Source organism: Lagopus muta, chromosome 5 (genome assembly GCF_023343835.1).
Source record: "Lagopus muta isolate bLagMut1 chromosome 5, bLagMut1 primary, whole genome shotgun sequence".
Classification (NCBI taxonomy): Eukaryota; Metazoa; Chordata; class Aves; order Galliformes; family Phasianidae; genus Lagopus; species Lagopus muta.
In genome coordinates, this window is record NC_064437.1 from 21,618,944 (window position 1) to 21,642,451 (window position 23,508).

The 23,508-nt window shown below is 34.0% G+C and overlaps 1 protein-coding gene across 4 annotated transcripts in view; it reads left to right on the forward strand.

Moving 5' to 3' along the window:
- Positions 1–23,508, forward strand: part of KCNT2 (potassium sodium-activated channel subfamily T member 2) — a 118,970-nt gene that overhangs the window by 70,320 nt on the left and 25,142 nt on the right. For 2 of the 4 annotated variants that reach the window (XM_048945755.1, XM_048945759.1), the window contains exons 14-22: positions 3,931–4,039; positions 11,441–11,549; positions 14,083–14,139; positions 15,212–15,361; positions 16,409–16,638; positions 17,514–17,730; positions 19,048–19,153; positions 19,408–19,580; positions 21,652–21,723. In XM_048945755.1, coding sequence (XP_048801712.1) covers positions 3,931–4,039; positions 11,441–11,549; positions 14,083–14,139; positions 15,212–15,361; positions 16,409–16,638; positions 17,514–17,730; positions 19,048–19,153; positions 19,408–19,580; positions 21,652–21,723 — 1,223 coding nt within the window. The remainder of the gene's footprint in view (positions 1–3,930; positions 4,040–11,440; positions 11,550–14,082; positions 14,140–15,211; positions 15,362–16,408; positions 16,639–17,513; positions 17,731–19,047; positions 19,154–19,407; positions 19,581–21,651; positions 21,724–23,508) is intronic. The other 2 variants (XM_048945756.1, XM_048945758.1) reach the window with 2 other exon arrangements.

Consider the following 23,508-nt stretch of genomic DNA (forward strand, 5'->3'; position numbering starts at 1 on the left):
TAAGTTCTATAACAAAGCCTGCCATTAGAGGTCCCTGGAGCTGGAAGCAACAGGATTTCGAGCTTCCATTTATCATCCTTAGATCCTGATAGCTCATGTCTCAACTCTTAAGTCTGTCAAAAGCATGGGAGCCTAGAAATCTCAGAACGTTAAAATTCAAATAAGTCTTCCAGTCTGTGGTTCCAAAGGAGAATGACATAAGTCAAGCATCTGAGCTGTAACAGTGAGACTCCTGGGATCAGTATAATTTGAAGTTTCTCAATAAGATTTCACCTCCATCCCTGTTTTTGTTGCTTAGATTTCCTTTGCACAAGGAATATGGGGCAAGTTTGTTTCTATTTTTTGTTTGTTTGTTTTCCTTTACTGCCTCCTAAACCTCTGAAAGGAAATAGAATTTCCTATACTGTTCCAGCACTAGGCACTACTAAGGACTTCAACAATACACACAAGGCTACAGCTTGTCACTGAACTGACAGTTTCCATCTTTGTCCAGGTCAGTGTTAGTCTACAACAGTCTGTAGCTGATTTTTTAATCCTGCTGAGCTTGAGAAATGCATTGGATCCTCTCCTACTTGTGACAGCTGTCAAAAATTAACAGATGTGTTGAGGACATCTCTTACCAGAACAGCTGTTGTTAGTAGCGATTTTTCAAAGGCAGAGAGGGTTTTTATCTCTCCATCTATAGTACTCAGCAGAGGATCTACTCATTTGTCATAGGTGCTACCAGCAGTTTTGATAGATGCTTGTTACTTGCTATTTTGTTAATTAAATTCTGTTGCCTAAATTTGTGTTGCTTTTGATCATGGGCATCAATAATAGTTCAGAAATTCAATAACAGGTGTCAGACAGTTACTTCATAAATATTGCTTCCTTTTTCACTTAGAGAAGTAGGGACTTGAGTAGTCAGACCAAGAATTTTTCAGCTTTCCAAAATCTCCTACCAGAAATTCTCTCTTCTCTGGCAAGACAAAGCTTTGCCAAATTTTACAATATCAAATGCAATTTTGACACTGAGTCCAAGAAGTAAGCTGCTTTTCTGCTATATAACACAAGACAGACATCTGTTTCACTAGTAGGATTCAACTATGCAACTCCTAAAGGGAATTCAAATTGCACTTATGTATAGATGACAATTTGTTGTCTTGGTTTTTTTTTTTTTGTTTTTTATTGATGGGTTTAGAGATGTAGTCCTTGCCAGACTGTGAAATTAGTCAGCACATTTAGTGGGCTGCCTGTATTAATTTGGTCCACAAAACAATTTCCTGAAACCTTGCATCTACTGGTCTAATCTAGTGAGTGATGGGAACTTCCTTTGATCTATTCTATAGATAACTTCTTAGTAGGCACTATAAATATATGAAAGATGACTTCTGCCAAAATCCTTCTTCTGACCCTTTCAGAAAATTCAGAGATGGTTGAGTTGAAGCTTAAACTTTTTTCCTTCCTTTAATCAAATTGCGTGAGATAATTATACCATTAATCCAAGTCACAGTGACTTTCAAGTGTCAACACATTAAAATAGGAAAACAAATTTATTTAAAGTCTTGATTTGAGTTCTGAAAATGTAAATTCCTGCTACACTTACTTTAAAATTTGCGGTTTTTGCTACATTAACTGAAATATCACCTCTATATTTACCATCATCAGTGTAGCTGGTGATTTTTGATCACTGACTGCAGGCCATTGTGTAACCTGCAAACACACATGGAAGAGAATATATTTTTTTCTTCAACTCCCAAAGAAGCCTATACTTTGTAATGAGGATAGAAGCGTAATTTTGCATTAGCTGCTTCTAGTTATAATACATACATATTTAATGCCTTTCTATGTGCTAAAAATGTCAAAATTTTTCGTCACCACAAACTAGTATATAAGTTACTAGAAATGTAAAAGGGAGAGCCACAAATACTGCACAAATAGATTGAATCTAAGCACTTAAAATTCCTACCTGCATTTTCATTTCTATCCCTGGACTGCCTCTGTGATATGAAAGTAACTGGGGAAAAATTCTAATTTTGTGAGAATCCTAAATAACCAGTTTTTGTACACAAACATATGCTTATGACAGCGGGAAAAAAAAAAAGGGAAATATTAAGAGCACACATGCATACAGAGATGATCTCCTGAAACTGTATAAAGCATTTAAGTACCTACTTTATATATGTTACGCATTTGTAAATTGCTTCAAAAAATAGCAAATGGAGAACAATATATATTTAGCAGTTTTGAAACTGTGAATGTGCCAAATGATTGCGAGTTTTTAAGTATCTTTCCCATTCCTTTATAATTATCTAAAAATATTTTATTTTGAAATCAAACAACACCTACTTCTACAGGTCTAGGTTCAGTAATTTTTTTCTTTCTAATGACATTTGCATTTTTAAAATTGTAGTAAGCTTTATTAATTCTCAACTTCAGAAATTCTTCCACCTTCCAAAAAATAGTAATGCTTTATAGAGAAAATATTTCTAAAAAAATTTCAGAGAATATATGAATAACAATGAGAAGAACAGAGGACGAGTAAACAGGGCTTGAAGCATACAATTAAATGTATTTGGTGGTGCAGCTTTGGTTTATCACAGTAAGTTTAATTTTAGCTCCTTATATAATCCTTAAGAATAAAAACAGTCACCTAAATTTTATTAAACCTAAGCTACATTTCTATTCATGTAGTACACAGGAAATAACTCTTTCTCACCATTTTACAGACCAATGTGTTTTTTGCATGACTACTATCAGAAATGCAGTGGGGAATTTAGTAACCTCAAACTCTGCAATGAGGCTCCATTATCACTGCAGATGACTATGTTTTCTTGGCACCTTTTGTATAAAATAATAGATAACATATCTGCAATATTACAGACATTCAAATCTGTTCCGAATCCACCTCAAAACAACTGGCTTCTGTAGTGTATCTCTGTGACCTCCTTCTGTCCCATTACCTAGCCATTTGCTACTGCTGAGGTATGCTGGCATTTCAGTCCCTTGAAACTAGACAGGAAAAAAAAAATCCAAATGCAAAGAAGGACCTCCGAAAACAAAACCAACACAATCACTCCCCCTCATAAGAAATCATACATGACAGACAAAGAGAAGAAAACGTGACTTTATACAAGCAAAGTTTAGAGCATGGTACAGCTGAGTTCTGAAATTTCCTGAATCAATGCAGTAATCCTACATCTTTCATAAAAAGTTAATTTAAAACTCATGAACTAATGCATTTCACCATCCTCAAAAGGTCTTCCTGTTATGATTTCATTCTAGTATTTCTAGTGCAAAAAATACTCGCTACCATCTCAAGTGACATTAAAACATCATGGTTTGAAAATGTCAATTAAGTAAAAGGCAAAGATTTTCCCTTGATTTCATGAGTCTGGAAGCCTTTCTTATGGCAAATGCTGCAAACATAATGAATCATTCTTTACATATTATCTATTCATAGCACCAATTTCATGACTAGGCAAGACATTTCAACTCAAACATTGTTTCCTAAGTGCAGTTCTTAATTAGTCCTTTTTAGTTCTGAAATAAATAAAAATTGATCACTAATACATTGAAATTAGCCATACCTCATTAAATTCATTATACGAATTAGTGGATATATTACTGTATACTTTCATGGAGTAGGAATATTATTCCTACCATTAACTCACTCTTGACAGTAACGGGTAGAAAAGCCAACAGGCTGAAAAATCTTTTATACTCCTATGATCAGTAGCTGACTAAATGTGTGTGCATGTTTACATGTGTGTCATATATAAGTAATATTACATGTTATATGGAAGGGGTATATAAATATCCACACCAGATGGTGTTGTACGGTTTTTGAAATGAATTTCCTGCAATACAGACTTGTAAAGCATTATTTTTCTAATGTATCATTGTGATTACACGTGTTTTATTGTTATAATTTCTTACTTTTTATTTTAGGATCATCAAACCATTTTAAGAGCATGGGCTGTTAAAGACTTTGCCCCGAACTGCCCTTTGTATGTCCAAATACTGAAACCTGAGAATAAATTCCACATCAAGTTTGCAGGTAAGTGTGAGATTCCAGCCATTTGAATCACTTGTTTGTATTTGGCAGCTTGTTTCATGAATGCATAATCAAAGGGAGATTCCCAAAGTGTATTTACTAGTTAGAAGCTCATTAAAAGCTTAACATTTTCAAGTACTATGGGTTAATATATCCTCTCAATAGTAAAATAACATTTCTATATCAGTCTCTTATAAATAAGCATTTGAAGGATACTCATTTCATATAGCACAGTGTTACTTGATATATCATACAATACATACATATCATTACTTCTCAATTATAAATCCGGGTAAGTTTTATCCATGTCTTTAAATCATTTCTGACTTTTATAGCATACTGTTACCAAGGGATATATGAAAAGACCTACTTAGAAAAGGTCAAAATTCATTTGAGAAAAAAAAATCTTTACACTGGGATGCTTTTCTCTAGCTCATATGAAAAGTATTTTTTTTTTTCTTTCAAATATTTTGGAAAGAGAAATGTAATTTAGTTCTGTATCCAGTGAAATTCATATCTTGGAAAATAAAAAATGCAAAATGATGTAAGAAATCCAGATAAAACCTCTCTCATAAGAATGGATTACTAGCTCTAAATTCAGAAACTTTCTCAGCACTGTGTAGGTGGAAATCTATGTCTCTCTGTCACATACACGTATATCCACACACACACATATACTTATGTGCAAAATATATGAATACTCTTTACAATAACAATTCATTTTACTTCTCTCTGGAAAAGTAGCACCATGAAGCAGGAGAAAAGCTTTCCTTTTCAACTGTAATTTTGAAAATTCAGTTTTCTTGAAGGATACTCTAAGCAAGAAGGGACTGCTGATTCATACAAAATTCAAAAGAACTAAATGGACAAATATTAGTCTCCTTCATCATCCCAAGAACGTGATGAAGAAGTAAATTTCAGTACAGAATGAATCCAGAGAAACAGCTAAAGGCTGAAATTTTAAAAGCTACTGCATTTGCCACAAGGTTGGAAAAAGAGGAAAAAGCATAAATAGCAGTCTGAAAGTTATGAAAGTATAATCTTAAACTATGAGATAGCACAGCAGGGAATAAAACTCATACTGTGACAGGAATGATGATGCTTTTTCATCTCCCCTTTAGAACCACGTAGCACAAACAATCTCTTCCCTCTACTCTCTCTACTCATGGCCACTTCACTTTATTAGTAACTGTTAATTTATTGCTACTAGTTGTATTTTAATTTAAGAGTTTCATTATTCTGAATCCCTGAATGTCTCTGTAGGGGCAGTGTATACTGTGTATACAATGCTTTGAAATCAATGCTTCCTATTTTGTGATGTTGGCCACAGTGTCAGAGGTTGATGTTGGTGGTAGGCAGTAGAGGTTGAACCTTCTTGTCAATATTCCGTAATATTTTGTTGCCATGTGATAGATGACAGCAGAGGGGCAGTCTGACAGAATTGTGTCCAAAGTGAAAGTTCTTATGAAGCAAAGGTGTGTCACTGAATTCCTCCATATCAACAAACAAACCAACCAAAAAAGCACCCGTTGGCATTCACTGACATTTGCTGAACATTTCCAGAGACCAAACAGTGGATGTGAGTACAGAGAGGCAGCAGGTGGTGCATTTCACTAAAGGCAGCAGTAACAGTGGGTCATCTTCTCTAGTGTGTGTTCTCATGGGCGTAGCATGCAGGCACTTGTTCACCACTGTTGGAAATGCACAGTTAATGATTGAAAAAGTGTTTTGTAGCTGAGAATTTGCTCTATCAAATTGATTTATTGTGTTCTTTGTATCTGTTATCATTTCTACAGAAATAAACAGGAAGCATTACTTTCAGAGTGACCTACGTATAACTAGATTTCCAAAACAGAGGGTTTTTTCCCCCTCGTGTGTCCTAAGTCACACTAAGTTTGTCCTAAGAACAAAGCAAAATGAGCAAAATGGAAACAACCCAAAACCAAAACATTTTAATATTTCCCTCCTTCGAGCTTAATCAATCTTTTATCTCACTGTCTTCATTTATATTCCTTACTTCTTGAAGGTCTTGAGAAAACCTTATGTATTCTCTACCACATTATCCTCCTCTAATATTGATTGTCAAATTACTGAATTGTAGGGCTGAATATTTATAGAGCACCTTACTTCTCAAAATTATTTTGAATGGATCACTGCATCCATTTCTACACATGCTTGTTGCAAATAGCATTATTTATTTATGTCTTACAGTTTCACCATGCAACAGTTTATAGCAGAGAATTACAAGCATTTCTACAAGATTTAATTTATCTTACTGATAACACCAGAAATTTTTAATGCAGTTTTAAATTTGGTCAGGTTACCAGCACAGAATAAAAATCATCATTAGATGCTGACCTATCACAAATATTTGCCCACTAATGCTTACAATCATTAGAATAATGTTTGCCTGCAGACTTTTTCCTAGGATGACTTCACTGTGATTACTGATCTTGTTCAATTCTGCTTTGATCTGATGTATATGCCCAGTGGAGGCTACAAACTATACCCCTGTCCAGGGTCTTTACAAATAAAATTTGTTGTAACTATATGCAACAATTTTTTAAGAGCTTTTCATATTATGATTTAGAACTGTTTTATTACTGCCTTAATGCAAAAGGCTTCTTTTGAATTTGATATTCCTTTAAAAATGACTCCTTTCTTCTAGAGGTTTCCCAAACCAATACTGTGCATTTTTATGAACGTGAAATACTCAGTATTTCTTCTTTACTTTTCCATTTTTTATTGTGTGTTTTTGCATACAAGTTTAGAGGCAGCAATTCTCAAAAAAAGTCACTGAACTTCAGAAAAAAACCCACAGATTTCAGAAAAGTTCTCCTGACATGTTTTATTTTTAACTAAATTGAAAATTTCTAAAACACTACAGCATCTCAGCATCATACTTTAGCCACTAAACCTACACGGCATAAGATAGTACTGAAATTTAGATCTTAAGTTAATTCTCCTGAAGAAAGTCTGCAGGATGCTGTTCTGTCTTAAGCTTTAGAAACAGTATAAACGACAAGTCATTGTTAATTTCTGTGTAGTAGGCAATATTTTGTCTTTTTTTTTCTCCTGTTTAATGAGAGTACAAGAACTTATTATCACAGTGAGGGAATAGAGATACTTTGCACTGAATAATATGGCTTGTCAGAAAATGAATGTTTTCACTCTGTGTCAGAGACAGACCCTTGCATCTTCTATTTTCCTCTATTTTTTACAGTCAGCAACTCTAACAGTCATTAGATGGGCAAGGAAACACTACCACCATTTATAACACTCTTTTGCCTGGAGTTTAAATGCTGTAATTACTTAGTCATGTCTCTCACTGCATCAAAAGAGGGGTAAGGGAGGCAACTGTTTCCCTCTATTTTGCCTTCATGAGACCCGAGTACTGTGTTGAGACCTGGAGCCCCCTATACAAGAAAGATATAGAACTGCTGGAGCAGATCCAGAGGAGGCCACTAAGATGATCAGAGCACTGGAGCACCTATCCTATGAAGAAAGGTTGAGGTTGAGTTGGGCTTGTTTAGTTTGCAGAAGAGAAAGCTCTGGAGAGACCTCACTGCAGCCTTCCAGTACTTTAAGAATGCTTATAAACAAGACTGAGGCAGAATTTTTACATGGGCAGATAGTTTTAGGAAAGGGGGAATGGCTTGCAACTAAATGAGAGGATATTTAAATTAGAGACTAGAAGGTAATTCTTTATTCAGAGGATAGTGAGACACTGGAACAGGTTGCCCAGGAAGTATGTGCCCCATTCCTGGAGGTGTTCAAGGCCAAGTTGGATGGGGCACAAGGCAGCCTGGTCTGGTGGGTGGCAACCAGCCCACAGCAGGGGGGTTAGAACTAGATGATCTTTAACATCCCTTCCAACACAAGCCATTTTCATAATTCTGTGCTTTCCAATATACAAATACCTTCATATAATTCATTTTTCTTTCAGTAATATTGCATTTTACTTCACTTGCAGTTGCTGATGGTTTTATTAGTCCTTCAGCTTTTCCTTTAAACACAGGACTACAAAAGGCTGTGTACCCTTAATATATGCATCTGGCATTGCATTTTAGCACAAACATGAAATAAAGTGTAAGTTATCTACAGTAGAACAGTAAATTTATTCAATTTAGAGACCAGAATAAATTACGTATTTTCTGAGTTTTACTAATAAATTTCATATGCTTGCTAGAAAATAAACATCTCTACCTTGAATGTTCAGAAAACTTATATAATCACAGTTCCAGGAATAGGAACATATTTTGTGATTCTTAATTTACTCAAAATATAGTAATGAATTAGCTCAGATTGGTGAAGTCTGATTTTACATCTTCAGTGGATTATGAGAAAGGAACATAGTCCAGTTCGCGGAAATGGATATTGAATGCATCTGATGATTAATCTATCCAACCATGGATAAAAAAAAATAGTCTGGAGATAATAGATGGACGTTTTTCTCTATCTAGTATGTTAGTACTCATGTTAACTTATCAAATTAAGAAAAGCCAGGTTTCTCAGAGTAGTTATGTCAGATAGACCTGACACGTTCTTACCACGTGGCTGATGCTATAGACATAAATCAATATTTTGCATATACTTAATCTTCAATATCATTACAGAAGTCTTTACTCACTTCATAGCATTATTACCTCTATTTGTGACAGACTTAACATGCTTTCTACCAAAAAGTATTTTCACAGAAAACTACAACTTTGAAAAAATTTAAGAGGCATATTTCTGTAGTATAAATGCAATCCTTCTATTTGGTAAATTGGTTTGACATCCTTAATATTCAATTCAAGATGAACTGCAATTTATTCCTCTGCCATATGGAATGACTGATTTGATGATATTAGTAACCAAAGTCCGAGGACTTGATCAGTTTCCCAGACTACTGGACCATCACCCAGCTTCCTCCCTACTCAGTTTAGAAGAGAAAGCATTAAATATTATACATAACCCCCACCACATGTCAACAATAAGAGTATTGAACATAAATGTAAAGCACAATGACATTATAGACAAGCTATGATCTCTCAAATAATTAGAGAAAAAAGTTCATCTTGACCTAATCTTCATATAATACAAGAACTTAGCTGCAGCCAAAGAGGAGAAACCCATAGTACCACTACTTAAGTTTCAAATTAAAACAGAAAAGAAGGAAAAGGACAAAAATAGTATGAAAGATTCATCTTATTAATGTGAAAATGTAACTTAGGAGGGGAAAGAGAGAGAATCAAACAATTCACATGGTAAGCACCATTAAAAAAAAAAAAAGCCAGCACAAATCAATAGGTATACAGAAAGCAGCAGCATTACTGGGAGTTACAATTTGAAAAACATGCTATTTCTGTCTTGCACGTCAAGACTTATTATGAAGATAGAAGAAGTTAGTACAAGCTGCATTTTTCTGTGAATTGAAAACATGAATAAGCATCTCTTAAGTTCGGGAACATTCTAACAATAAAAGTATACAAATTTCTGGAATAAGACAAGATTAGGTCCAATTACCTTGTATTGGTCCAACCAAGAACAAGACTTGTTCCTAATACAGTGAAGAGTCACAATATGCAATCTTATGCCATAACACTTTGGATTTTTATTTTTGAGGCATGCATGCAAGTCAGATAAAAATGGCAGATGAACCTTAGAAGTTAAATTCAGAATTAAATCAAGTTCCTGCGTTGGGACTTACTGAGCTTAAAGCTGATGTACTATTTATAAATAAGTATTCTACATAGCATTCCCTTTTCTTCCTAAAATGCCGAATAGGAATTAAGAAGGATTGCTTCATTATATAGTCTGGAGATTATGTTTTTATCAGTGAATAAGAACAATATTCCTAATCACGGTAATTAAGAGTGCTAAGAAGCTTTTGTCCATGCTCTCATATTACCTCTAAGAATTTCAAAAGCTTCAAAACACCTCTGAAGTAGGAATTATTTTCATACATTTTTCAGATACACAAATACATGAGTGGCTCACACAAGGTCAAAGTCTACAAGAGAAGTGGAATTTGTCCTATGAGTTCCATGGACATGGTGACCTATGTAAAGATCTTGACAACACATTGCAAATTTCTTACATGTGTGAGATGAAGGTGGCTAGAGCAGACATCTCTTTACTAGGTGCAATCCTCTGTTTGTGCAATATTATTCATAAAAACCATCCAGAAGGTATAGCCACACATTAGAAAAGATAGAGTATATGAAAGATTTAAGTGAGATATATACTTTTCACACACATTGTGCCATCCATTGTTTACTCCTTTTCATTTGTATATAATCAGGTCAGCATGTACATTTCTGTTCAAGTACAAGACATGAAATAGAAGATGATGAAATAATTTCTCTGTATATTTTTCTTTGGTCTGTTTTCAAAATTATTAGCTATATTACAACATTTTTCTAAAGAAGAAACGAAAGGAACTTCTTGACAAAATCCTACACAAATTCAAAAATGAATTTCCTGTTCCTTCAATATGGGGAAGTTAATATTCATTTTCATAGATCTTTGCTACCTTTGTAAAGGTAATGGAATATAGATATTCCATCCAAGTTGTAGACTATGCCTTATCCTCTCAAAATCTTTAGGTTAAATTTCAAATAGATGTATTAGTGGCACATGGTCAGCTAAAAAAGCACATTTCTGTCTGAGACCCCTTTTGCAGCAAACAATTGCTATAATTGAAATTTATTTAGGGGAAGAAAAACCTCAATTTGTTCTATATTTGACAGTGCCTTCACAAAACTCAGTCTTTCCCTATGGCATTTAAATAGGCCTCGATCTTTAGAAAGATCAAGAATGAATTTCCCCTTTCAGAGGCAGCAGCCATTAGCTGTTTTCAGGGGCAAATATTAGTCAAATCAACAAAATAAAAGCTACTGAAGTGCAAATATTCCAGAGCTACTGCCAAACAACCAGTCTGTAAACCAGCATTACATATCTAATTGAGGAGATACTCCTACATTGCAGTACTCTGTGTGTACCATTTTCTGAAAACAGAAATTGCATGGTACAGAACTTATATCTCTGTGCTGTGCTTGATATGTTTATACCAGATCATATTAACTGCCAAAGGTGCAAATTTGTAAACTGAATTATGTTACTAGGCCTACTTGTAACTACCAGTGAAGCAAGATAGTGGAACTTAGATTTACAGGGCCATTGCATCTCTGTCCTGCAGCTGCATCTGAAGTAGGATCTGGATGAAAAATTAACTTCAGTCATGCATGGAGATGGAGTAAATTGTACATAGCTACTCTCCAAGTGAAAGTGAATGCTGAAGATCTGGAGGCAATTTCTCCGTTAACTTCACTATTTTCTTATGCAAATATAGGAATTTATAATTCTGTTTAATGAAAAGTATTTTCATAAAATGATTTCTATTTTTTTTTTTCTCCACAGATCACGTTGTGTGTGAAGAAGAATTCAAATATGCTATGTTAGCTCTAAACTGTATATGTCCAGCTACCTCTACATTGATCACACTGCTGGTTCATACCTCCAGGGGACAGTAAGTATATATTACCATTAACAAGCAAAAGCACGCCTTGCAGAAGTTACAGCTGAGATTCTGTATAACGTGGCTTAACTTGATCGCTGGGCAACTGCTTCAGTTTTAAAAGCAAATTGGTATTTTCAGCTCTTTAAAGACATCAAGATATTTTAATTAAGGTATGATAATTTCAAAAAAGAATTCCTTCTCATGCTCCAAATATTGAATTTGTTGCATAGTGTTATCAGTTCCACAATAGAAAGTGTTTACTGCCTTTTTTTTTTTTTGCTAACATACAAACTATTATGTGCGATTTGGAGCAAGGACACCAAGAAGCAAGCAAATACACATACAAGGAGATGGTTTTTAACATAACCACCGCATATGTGTACGGAAAGGCATAGTGAATTATGGTGTCTCTACAGACTGCATAATCACCCTTAGAACTTCTCTATATTTATTAGAAGAATTCTACCAAATCTTTTATTCCTAGTATGCTACTGACATGGAACACTAAGGTATTCTTAAGAAAATGCCATGGGCCGAGAGAAGAATTAACAAGGAAATCTGAATATATCTGTAAAAGTGGAGTACACGCATACAGACTGTACATTTGACAGCAGTAGAAATGAATGTTTTTTCAAATAACTAGAGGTCCAGTAATATCTTGATGTTCATAAACAGAGTTATTTAACCTTCTGTATGGCACTTGCAGTATTTTCCTGTGCCGAAGATAGGGAACAGCGAAATATAGCTAGAATTTTTGTTACCAGCAACAACAAATATCAAGGCTTTAGTGCCCCTGTTTGAAGTTGCATTTGAAGTCAATCAGTATGCAATAAAATATATGTTTCCATGCCTCCTGAAAACCATGGTGACATACAATCTCTTTCTGCCCACTTCTCATTTCATGACATGCATGAACAGAATACAGAGCCATTTAAGATTATTCCGTATTATTTTTGTATGAAGGAAGAACAGCATACCTAGCAGATATCAGAGAGTTTTCTATAAGCACAAAAACTGACATTATGCAACGTTTTCTACTGTGCCTGAGAACATCAGCATTTCTAATTCAGGCATATTGATAATTTAATATAGATTCCCAGCTCTGGTTCAAGTAACTACAGCAGAATGCAAAAGTACTTATTTTTTTTCCCACTAGGAATTAATTGATGTAATCAAGGTTGTTGAAGTAACTGAAGCAAATTTGAGTTGTCTTCACGATCCTAGAAGTTAAAGAAGATCAAGTATTTCAAATGCATTATCTTTGCTACAAAATATGTAATTCCCAGAGCGGTGTTTCCTTCTTTTCCTTTTATTTCTTACAACTTTCACCTGGAAATACTGGAATATGTTTCCAAAGATCTAATTTAACTCTGTTGATTCACAAGCTTAGGAACTTTACTGTAGCGTTGGGAGTGTTTGTTCAAATCTATATCATAGATAAGACTTCATTCAGAAAGTAGTTTGATTGATAATTCAGAACTTCAAAATAAAAAAATTTCTCCCTGCTACTCAAATAAATGAGCAGATGTTCCCACACATAGTGAGCTCTTACAGTGATTAAGCTTTATCAAGGTCCCTTTCCTAGAGTTCCTTCTGATCCAGCTCTCTCTGTCACTTGAAGCATGAAGCAGACAGCTTCTCCCATCTTTTAGATCCACTAGGAGCTGGCATTCACAGCCACCTGTAGCTGTAGTCACTGCTGAGGGAGGTCCTGAAAGCTTTCAGCCACAGCAATGCTCCCAGCTGCCGGATACTAACTTGTCCCTTTTGCAAAGCTTTTTGGAAGAATGATGCTTCCAAAAGCCATCATAAGCGATGTTTATCAGAGAACTACAGAAAGCTTAAACACTGAAAAATCCTACCAGACTCAAATATTAACTCAAAAGTATTAATGCAGCTGTTTGTACTCCTATAAATCAAGTACCAGCTAATTTATGTACAGTTACACACTGGGATCTACTTCCTATACTTACTAAGTAGTGTGACACTTAATAACATAAGCTTCATGATTATCAGAAAAGAACTAAGTACACGGAAATTACTGCGAATTGAAAGCAATAAATAGCAGCAGAACACAGAAAAATAATTACTCTGTACTATCCTAATTAGAATGATAAAACAATAAACAGTAAAGAAGAAACATGCATAAATTAAATAAATTAAAGCATATTTACCAGTATAAATCTGTGAGTAGGTTAGGGAAAATGTGCACTTCCCAAGCAATTTTGACCAGACCAACTTTCTATTAAGATTAAGAAGTTTGCTGCTGCTTATGCCATCTAGCTTTAGTAATATTCACAGTGGCCAGGCTAGTTGCAATTCATCTTATTCTCATAGAAGGTGTTTGTAGAACTCAGATTATGAGGCACAACATTTCTATCTTTATTTTTATTTATAATTTTATTACTGATTACTATTAATCTTAACATTTACCTTTAAACACTTCCAATCTATTAATAGAACTCTAACACAGTTTATAATACAATACAAAGTTCTGGAAGAAAGTAGCATTTTTGACCTGAACTTCATGTGATCGTTACAGAACGGCACCATGGGAAGCTTTTCGACAACTAACTGGAACCAGACAGACTCTGAACAGGTAAACATTTCAGTTTGGGGCGGGAGAGGGGTGGTAAAATTCAATATGGAACAATTTTCTTCTGTAATTAGGTTTCGAATTCTGCTATTCTATATATAATGCACTGTTTTTAATACCATTGCAATAAAAATGTTTACTTTATATTCATTAACCTTGGAACAAAATGTTTCTGTGCTGAGGGTGAGGAAAAATAAAATCTCAAGAAAAACAAATTATGTCATGATACTGAAAAAGTCGAAATGAATACTAACAAGTCACAGTATCTAGAGATCTTAGCTCCAAAAGGCAAAATGCAGAGCATATTTGTCACTTGTTTGTTCTGATAAAGATACATATAATTCCACTGTACCTAGCAAAGCCCACATAGATGGAAACTTGGTCAGTAAGAGGTTCACAGAGGCCCATAGTCTGCAAGTTTTTGTGTTAGCAAGGTTTGGAACATTTCCATTAACAATGCATTTGGATAAGGAATGTTAGCTGCACTTAGTAAAGGACCCTTAAAATGATTAATAATTTCTTTTCTTGCACTAGAAAAGAGGATAGTATACAAGGCACAGTAACTAAAAACACCTTCTGGGTAAATACTGAAGACAACAAACATGAGCAAATGCAGAGAAAAATCTTTCTTACAGATAAAGTGACATAAATCAAATGAGTCCTGCCTACATAAGTTATTTTCAATTATTCTTTACCACTTCAAACAGGAACCAGACAATCTGCGAAGAGACTGTCTTTATGAATAGAATGAGCATGCTGTTGGTTTCACCTGTCATCTTTCAATTACAGTGAATCTACTTCTTATGGTGTGAATTTAACCTAATTCCACCAAGTTTCTCCTGGCATTGAAGTACATAATCCGACTATTACTTAGCAGAAAATGCTCTCTATTTCATAAAAATAATCTTCTTATTTACAGTGTTACCAAGCTTTGATCTCAGATACTTCTTTCAGATTAGCCCATGGGACATTTCCAATAGATGTTTATAATTTCTACTGCTTAGTGATAATGCACTGATTACTAAGAATGGTACATTAAGTTTTAAATTATTCTCTTTATCTGTACATGTTTCAGAGAGAGTCAGCAATCATCAGAACAGTGGCAGAAAATGTATGGCAGATGCTCTGGTAATGAAGTGTTTCACATTAACCTGGAAGAAAGTACTTTTTTTGCTGAGTATGAGGGGAAAAGCTTCACATATGCTTCTTTCCATGCACATAAAAAGTATGTTTATTTTCCTATAAAAGATTGACTTTAAAATTTTGCCTCAAATGTAGCTCTGCATTCAAAAGTGCAATATCAGGCATTACTCTGTTTCTGGATTGAAACATCTGGCCACCAATATACTCAATTGTATATTAGGAAATATATTTCATTCAATTGTAACTTCTGTAAGTTACAGTTGGTCATGTAAAGGCTAATATTGGTTCTTTATAGGCAGCTCAATCTGAGAGAACAGAATATAAAGGATATATAGGATAAGCTTTATAACCATAATGAATCATACCTTAGACACAGATTATATCGGAACACAAATCCTTTTCACTTTTTTTTTTGTTTTCAGTGGTTTGATTCAGGAGCCAGCTGGAAATCCAGCATGTTCAGTTTTACGCAAAGCATTCAATTTTAAGCTGATTCCTGCTATACCCCGGTGATTGTTCAGAATACTTTTTTCCCCACTTAGATTCAATTTTAAGAACATTAATACATCTTCTTTATGTTCCAGATCATGCATCTTTTATTCAGTACTGATGTGTGAATGGAACTTACAGACTCATCAAACTTTGAACGTTGATCTTATTTTCATAATTAATAAGTGACCAAAGATTATTTTAGTTTTATTTCCTTATTTTCTCTGACTAATTAAATAGATTTTTAGAAGTGAATGGCTGAATATTCTTAAAGTAGTTTCCAGGACATGGAACAATTTAACATGATGAATACATTTTTCATAGAAAGTATCCATTTCTCTGTTAATAATTTCTCAGAAGGGATTAATCATCTGATAAAAAATTACATGAGACATCTCTAGTAGAATCTCCAGAGATAAAGAAACACATTGGAATCAGATACCTTGGATTCATCATTTAAAAAAAACTGCTTGATGATCCACTTAGGAGATAACATTTTTTCAAACATTTGACAACAAAAATTCTGGAAAGATTCTATTTGTACAGTATAAAATATACAGAAGGCTCGTTTTTGACAGTGGAAATTCTAGTATATACAGAACTATAAAAAATGAACCATGCCTCTCCTTTTCTAATTAAGGTTTGGAGTCTGTCTGATTGGTGTTAGAAAGGAAGATAACAAAAACATTTTGCTGAATCCAGGTCCTCGGTATATCATGAGTTCTACAGATATATGCTTTTATATAAATATCACCAAAGAAGAGAATTCTGCTTTCAAGAAGCAAGAAAAACACAGAAAAAGACACGAATCAAAATTATCTTATCATGGAGCATCTAGGTTGCCTGTACACAGTATAATAGCCAGCATGGGTAAGTTAACAGAAAAACATGTCTCACAACATGTTCAATTAACAGTGCATTTCAAGCTTTTAAAAACGCATTCCTGTAATTAAGAAATTAAAATAGAGTGCAGAAAGTATAATAAACATTTCCCGTTTTCTTTTCCTAAAAAGGGTATTTTTCCCTTAACTGTATATATATATATATATATATATATATGTGTGTGTGTGTGTATATGAATAAATACGTCATGGAGACTTTTTTTTTTTTTTTTTTAAACACAATGGAGTTTATGGTTTGCAAACTCATGAAATAGCATCAATTAATTTATTATAAATTAGTTCAATTCTACATAATGGTAATTACCATCAAGATTTAACATCTCTTCCATGCCAAGCTACTAGTTGGTTTTATTACAACAAAGAATCTCCAACCATTACATTTTCTCTCTAATTTCAGGAAACAGTATTATGAAAAAAGAAACAGAAAACTAAAAATTAAAAAGTAAATTTAAAAAGTATCGAGAACTCAGGTGCCAACTTCTAATGTGGGTTTTAGAAATGTCAAAATATCTAGTGAGTTTGTTACATGTAGGGTCAAACTTATAATTATTACTAAATGATGTGCATGAATGAAATATGAAATCTACTGATGACGGATATTAATATGAGTGAATTATACTTGGCATATATATAATATTCATGGTTAAGGATAGTGCAGATGTACAGGAGAAGGCTTCCTCAAGAGTAAATATTTGTTATACTTTAATATGATAAACACAGCTAATGAATGTGGCATTCCTTTCAGTCTTTGTCCATGAGGTCTGAAAATCCCTACTAAATATGGGAATCTCATTTAAATGTTTTAACAATCACATTGTAAAACCAATTTCAACACTACTTCAGGAACCGTAGCTATCGATTTACAAGACACAGGATGCCGAACGTCCAGCGGACCTACACTAGCTCTTCCTTCTGAGGGAGGTAAAGAGGGCAGACGGCCCAGTATAGCACCTGTTCTGGAGGTTGCAGACTCATCCTCACTTCAGGCATGCGACCTTCTAAGTGACCAGTCAGAAGATGAAACCACTCCATCTGATGACGAAGTCTCTGCAGGCTTAGAGTATGTATATTTAATATAAACTAAGTAACATTATTTGAAACAAGCATGGGCAGTTTTGACACGCAGATCAATCCAAGAAGTTGTAGCAAGTAAGACACACAAAGGAAGTATTTCTTTTTAAGAAATGCTTTTATCTGGTAGCAGAATACTGTGATGCCTATTTTGAAAGAAGAAAAACAGACCACGTCCTCTATTTACGGGAGATTTTCTACATGCTGTAATACAGATCTGTGTATAGCCGTTTATAGCATACACATCAAGTGACATTCATGACCATTTTTCCTACAGTTCATAATTACTAGGACTAAAGTAAGCTGTAAACAAATAAATACCTCTGTCCTTCCCTGACAATCAGGTAATTTAACAGGCACGTTGAACACTAACAGTAGGTACATGACTCCAAAACATAAGAACAATCCAAAATGTGATATGAGATCATATTATTACATCTAATTTAAAATGTTTGTTAGCACATTAGTGAAAGTAATGCTGCATTGCTCATAAAAAAGCAAATCTGGTAACCGCCTTAAAATAAGATAGGCAATTATGTTTATTGGGATTACTGAAGAGAATATTAAAACTGAAATACTCAATTAAGCCAATGGCTTACCTAGCAGTTTTGCATCTCCAACTTGACTAAGTATGAGAAGCCCCAGGGAAGATCATAAAAATCCAATGAAAAAAATAATAGAATAAGTCATCTTCACTCTGTCAACTGAAACAACAGAATATAAAAGGCCGCCTATCTTCTCAGTCTTCCCCAATGGCTGTGGGTACTCTGATCACATATGTGCACCTCCCATTGCAAGTGAGTCTTCCTCACTATCATGTAGTCTTTTATTAAAAATGAAGGCCAATTAGAAATTTCATTTTTGGTAAAAGAAGGTAACGACCTTACTTGTTCTTGAGATTCTGAATGATAAGTGGGGAAGGAAGAGAAGCTGTCCCACCATGTTTTCTAGTTTTCCAACTTTCCTTATATTCCAATGTGTTTTGAACACCAAGCCTGTACACTACAATATATCAGCCCATTTCCAAAGATGTTTGTACAAAAAAAAAAAAAAAAAAAAAAAAAAAAAGCCAAACAGAATTCCTTCAGTTCACAAAAATTTGACAGCTATTTTATGTATTTCAATACATTTAATAGAATGGGTCAAAGATTTAAATTACATACCTTTGTTCATTTAATATACTTGACTCTTAGTCCACAAATACTTGTTTAAATAGGCATAGGTATAAGCATCCCATAAAACAGCTGTATAATGAAATGTATTTCATTGTCTATACTAAAAAATGTTTTTTTTTCTATTCTACTAGGTATGCCAAAGGCTATCCTCCTTACTCTCCTTACATTGGAAGTTCTCCCACATTTTGTCATCTTCTGCATGAAAAAGTACCCTTCTGTTGTCTAAGACTAGATAAGGTAAAGAGAGTTCTCTGGTATTGGATAAAACTGCATTCACATTTGTCTGCTGCATCTGAACATTTTTTGCTTAGATGTGAGCTTTGTCACAGACTAAGTTTCTCATCCTTTTTCATCTCCAAGCATTTGCATCTATCTAATCAGATCTGTTTCAGGTCGGCTGATACAATTTTCTATTTCTAGTGGTAAAACCTTCCATTCCACTAAACCTCTTCATTCATATCCACTGAACTTGTTTCTCGTTTTAATTTTAGGGGTGCCAGCATAACTACTATGAAGATGCCAAAGCCTACGGATTCAAAAATAAATTGATTATTGTTGCAGCAGAAACTGCTGGAAATGGCTTATATAATTTCATCGTCCCACTTAGAGCTTATTACAGACCGAAAAAAGAACTCAATCCCATTGTATTACTCCTGGATAACCCGTATGTAGATTTTAAAAATATTTCTGTCTCTTTTTTTTTCTTTGTGATACATTTTAAAATCATTTTATCATTACTTTGATAGGTGATCACTCTTCAGATGGCCAACTTAAAATCAAAAACATTATGGCACGTACACCTTTGCAAAAAATGAAAAAATACAGAACCTATATTGTTATATGCAAAACTGACTTTCTCCTGACTGTAAATGGCTGTATTACATTCTAATGTCCTTATTCTTCACAGGTGATGTTTCAATGAAATATTAAAATATTTAAAGTAATATGAATAGTCGCTAAAATTAACTTTGTAAGCACTGTAAAAAAGCCAATTCGTGTACCTAGTCATTTTTGTAGCTATGAAACTGCACTTCAAACACTGCTTTTACAACAAGTCACTTAATGGCCTTAATTGGAATATTTGTAACAATTTTAGACTCTAAGATAAATAGTTCTTTAGGCCAGTAGGATCCACTTTCTAATACCCTTTCTCTGCAATAATGTTGTTGTTAATACCACACCTGTGTGGAGATCACTAAAATTATTAGCCTTTTTTGCATTAGCTTTTTAAACTTTAAGAAAAAACCTTCTGACAAGAGTACTGCTTAATAATCTGAACATAAATAATTGTTTTTTTTTTGGGGGGGGGGGGGGGCAGAGGCTGGGGGAGAACCATAGTACTGCTTAAGAACTTACTTGCAATTGCAGCTCTTTGGTGCTGCTTACATACTCAGAACCACAATTTGAAAGACACAAAAATGGAGGCTAGCCAGATAAGGAATATGAGGTTGAACTATGACTTAAAGAAATTATATCAGAAGATGCGCTGTACAGATATTGATACTAAAGTGACACTTTGGTTTGCATGTTTGTGCTCTGGTTTATAACAAGCAATTTTTTATGCAAAGATCTGCAATGAGGTGTTCTACTTTAGCCTCAAACAGCTTTTTAATGAAGCTGTATACACTTGTGTTTGCAAAGCAAAGGTTTTAAGTATATATATGTTATGGCATAAAATGAATTACATGATTTGGTGAAAGCTTGAATTGCTCTTTAAAGATTTCTGGTTTTTAAAGTTTGTTATAAAGTGATGCTTAAGCTGTGATGTGAACACAGAGTGCCCTCTAGTGCTTGCTATCTTTTCCACAACGGCGCCTGAGCTAACACTTAAGTGCTATAATTTTACACCTAAATATCCTTTTTAATGGCAAAAAGTTTTGGCTGATAATTAAATTAGAACCCTTATTTCTCTACCTTCTACACTGCATTTGCAGTGGCTCCTCCCAGCATTCAGTGTTGCAGAGTCCCTCCTGAAAAGCCAGCATGCTTTCTATACATGCATTAGGCTGAGGTCTTGGTGCCATTCATGTCAATTGGCATTTTGCAATTTCTTTCACTGGACTCAAGAATCCAACCACCTTTGATGATCCTGCCTATGCCTTTTTGTTATAATCCTATTTTCTTTTTATCAACCCACTATTACAGTATTCTGTTACCTATACGTGGCATTTTTTGAGATTTCAGTTGTTTCCCGATATGCAAGAAGAAATCCAGTAAAATTTATGAATAAAGAAACAATAAAACTTTATTTCACACATTGTTTTTAAAATAATATTTTTCTTCAAAATTTTTCTCATTAACTTAAATCAGAGTTATTAGCTGTAACTCAAAGATTCTACTCCATATTTTCATTAAGGTTTCACTGCTTATTTTTAGTATCCCTAATTCGTGCACTGGAAAACAACTTGGCAGCATGTCTTTGAAATCAACCACTTGTTTTAATATTTGAAATTGTACTGTGCCATAAATTTTCTGATTTAAGAGGTGCATTTATTAATAAGCATGTGATCATTCTGATCATCCTTTACGGTTACAGCACTGTTATTTCACAGTTTTCTATTACCCGTGTAAAGACATAATACTTCCAAGGTTGGTTTTTTTTTTTTTTTTTTTTTTTGAAGTTAACAAACCACCATCCAAACTACTTGTTTTTGTTTTTTTTTTTTGAAGTATTTTAGAAGAGATGCTGCTGTTGTGATATTGTGTTTCATTTTGTAATCCCATCTGCTGCTTAGGCCAGATATGCATTTTCTGGATGCAATCTGTTGGTTTCCAATGGTTTACTACATGGTGGGCTCTATCGACAAGTAGGTGAAGTAACTGTTAGAAAACTTAACATTGTAGTGGTCAGTGGCTTGTTTTCTGTATTGTCATTGCATGTCTACGTGTGCGTTATATTTGAAGATGATCTATCTGCATGCATGGTCTGTGTGTCTGTGTGCTATAGTTTGAGATTTCAAATTTCTGACTTCTAGAGGATATTGTCAGTAAAAAGTATGATAGGGAACACAGTTTAGTATCTTCAAAACCCAAGCATTAACATTTATTTTAATAAGTATTTAGTACATCTCTAGAAATTGTCAGGTAATAGCACTGATTCTAGTGACACCCTTTATCATTTACAGACTAGGCTTATGTAAAATAGCTATAGAACACAAACAACACTAAAACTAATGAGTTTAAATGTGTCCAACAGTCTTAATTTTCCCCTACACAAAATATTCGCCTACTCCAATATTTGTCTTCAGAAATTCTGCTGGTATATATTTGCATATCTAAGCTCAGCAACATACATTTAACAGAAAAATCAGGCAGAAATGACAAAGGGGAGAGAGGAGCAATGGCTCAGTAGCATTTTAGTAAGCTCATGTGCCTAGTGTCAAATCAAAGCAGAAAATAGTTTGCTTCACTACATGGCTGCTTTTGAGGTGGGGCTGCAAGGCCACAGTGCTCATTCTCCACACAGACATCAAATAATTTATTTCCTGCCCAGAAGTAGCAGAACCTATTTTTTCAATGAAAATTTTAAAAATTCAAGATTTTAAAATTTTCATCCTGTTTTAACAGGGGCTTTAAAACTGCTTATAATAGCAATAGAGCTGCAGATTTGTCTTGGCAATACCTTGGTCACTGTGAGACCTGCAGTGGATCTATAGACATGTTTTTTACTTACTAGATGTGTTTTTCTAAAGCAAAAATGTGTCTTGGGTTGTTAATAGCTACTATTTTTTTTTAAGGTTTTAATCCTATAAAAGTTACAGAAAATTCATAGAAGCAAACTAATTGAATTGACTCACAGTATCTAAAATAATTAATAACCCAAAGACCATTTTTAATTAACTTGGAAGATTAAATTCTAATAAAAATTACTGCTTTTGCTTTCAAAAGGAAATCACTTCCTACAGGTTTTTTTCATTTGTTCTGAGGTGTGTTTTATTTCTTTTTAAGAAATGAATGCGTAAACCTGAGGACTACAGTCCACCAAAGACATTACTATGCAAAGTTCTTTTGTTTGCAGTATTGTTAACATGAACTCATGCATCAAATCTGACAATGCAGTCACTTTAAAATCAGATTCTGTAGTTTATTTTTTGACATCTATTTTCATCAGTAATGAGATTTTGTATTTATTCTGTGTTTTCTTAAATGTTTTAAAATCATATATAACCAATAGAAATCAATCATGTTTAGCTAAATGCTACAATGTAAAATATACAAAGTTTCTTTCTTAATGTCTCTGGAATTCACTTCCAATGCATTTAAGAATGCCATCTGCTACCTTTTAAATATCTAATACACTTGTCCTATGGACACTTGGCATGAAATGTCACAAAGTTGAAGAGAAAACCGCAAAAAGGATTATTACCCATATATACCACTCCTTTCTTTGCTAGAAGCAAGTAGCCTGCAGAAAAACATCTTTACAGAAATCCATAGCTTGACTGAACTTCACCAAAATGTACCAAGTTAGCAGAAACATCTACAGACTTCGAGTATAAAAGATGTGAGATATGTAACTGACCAGATTCCAGTAGTGCAGGAGTCTGTTACATATTAAGAAATACTGATAATGGAATTATAAAAATACTTAT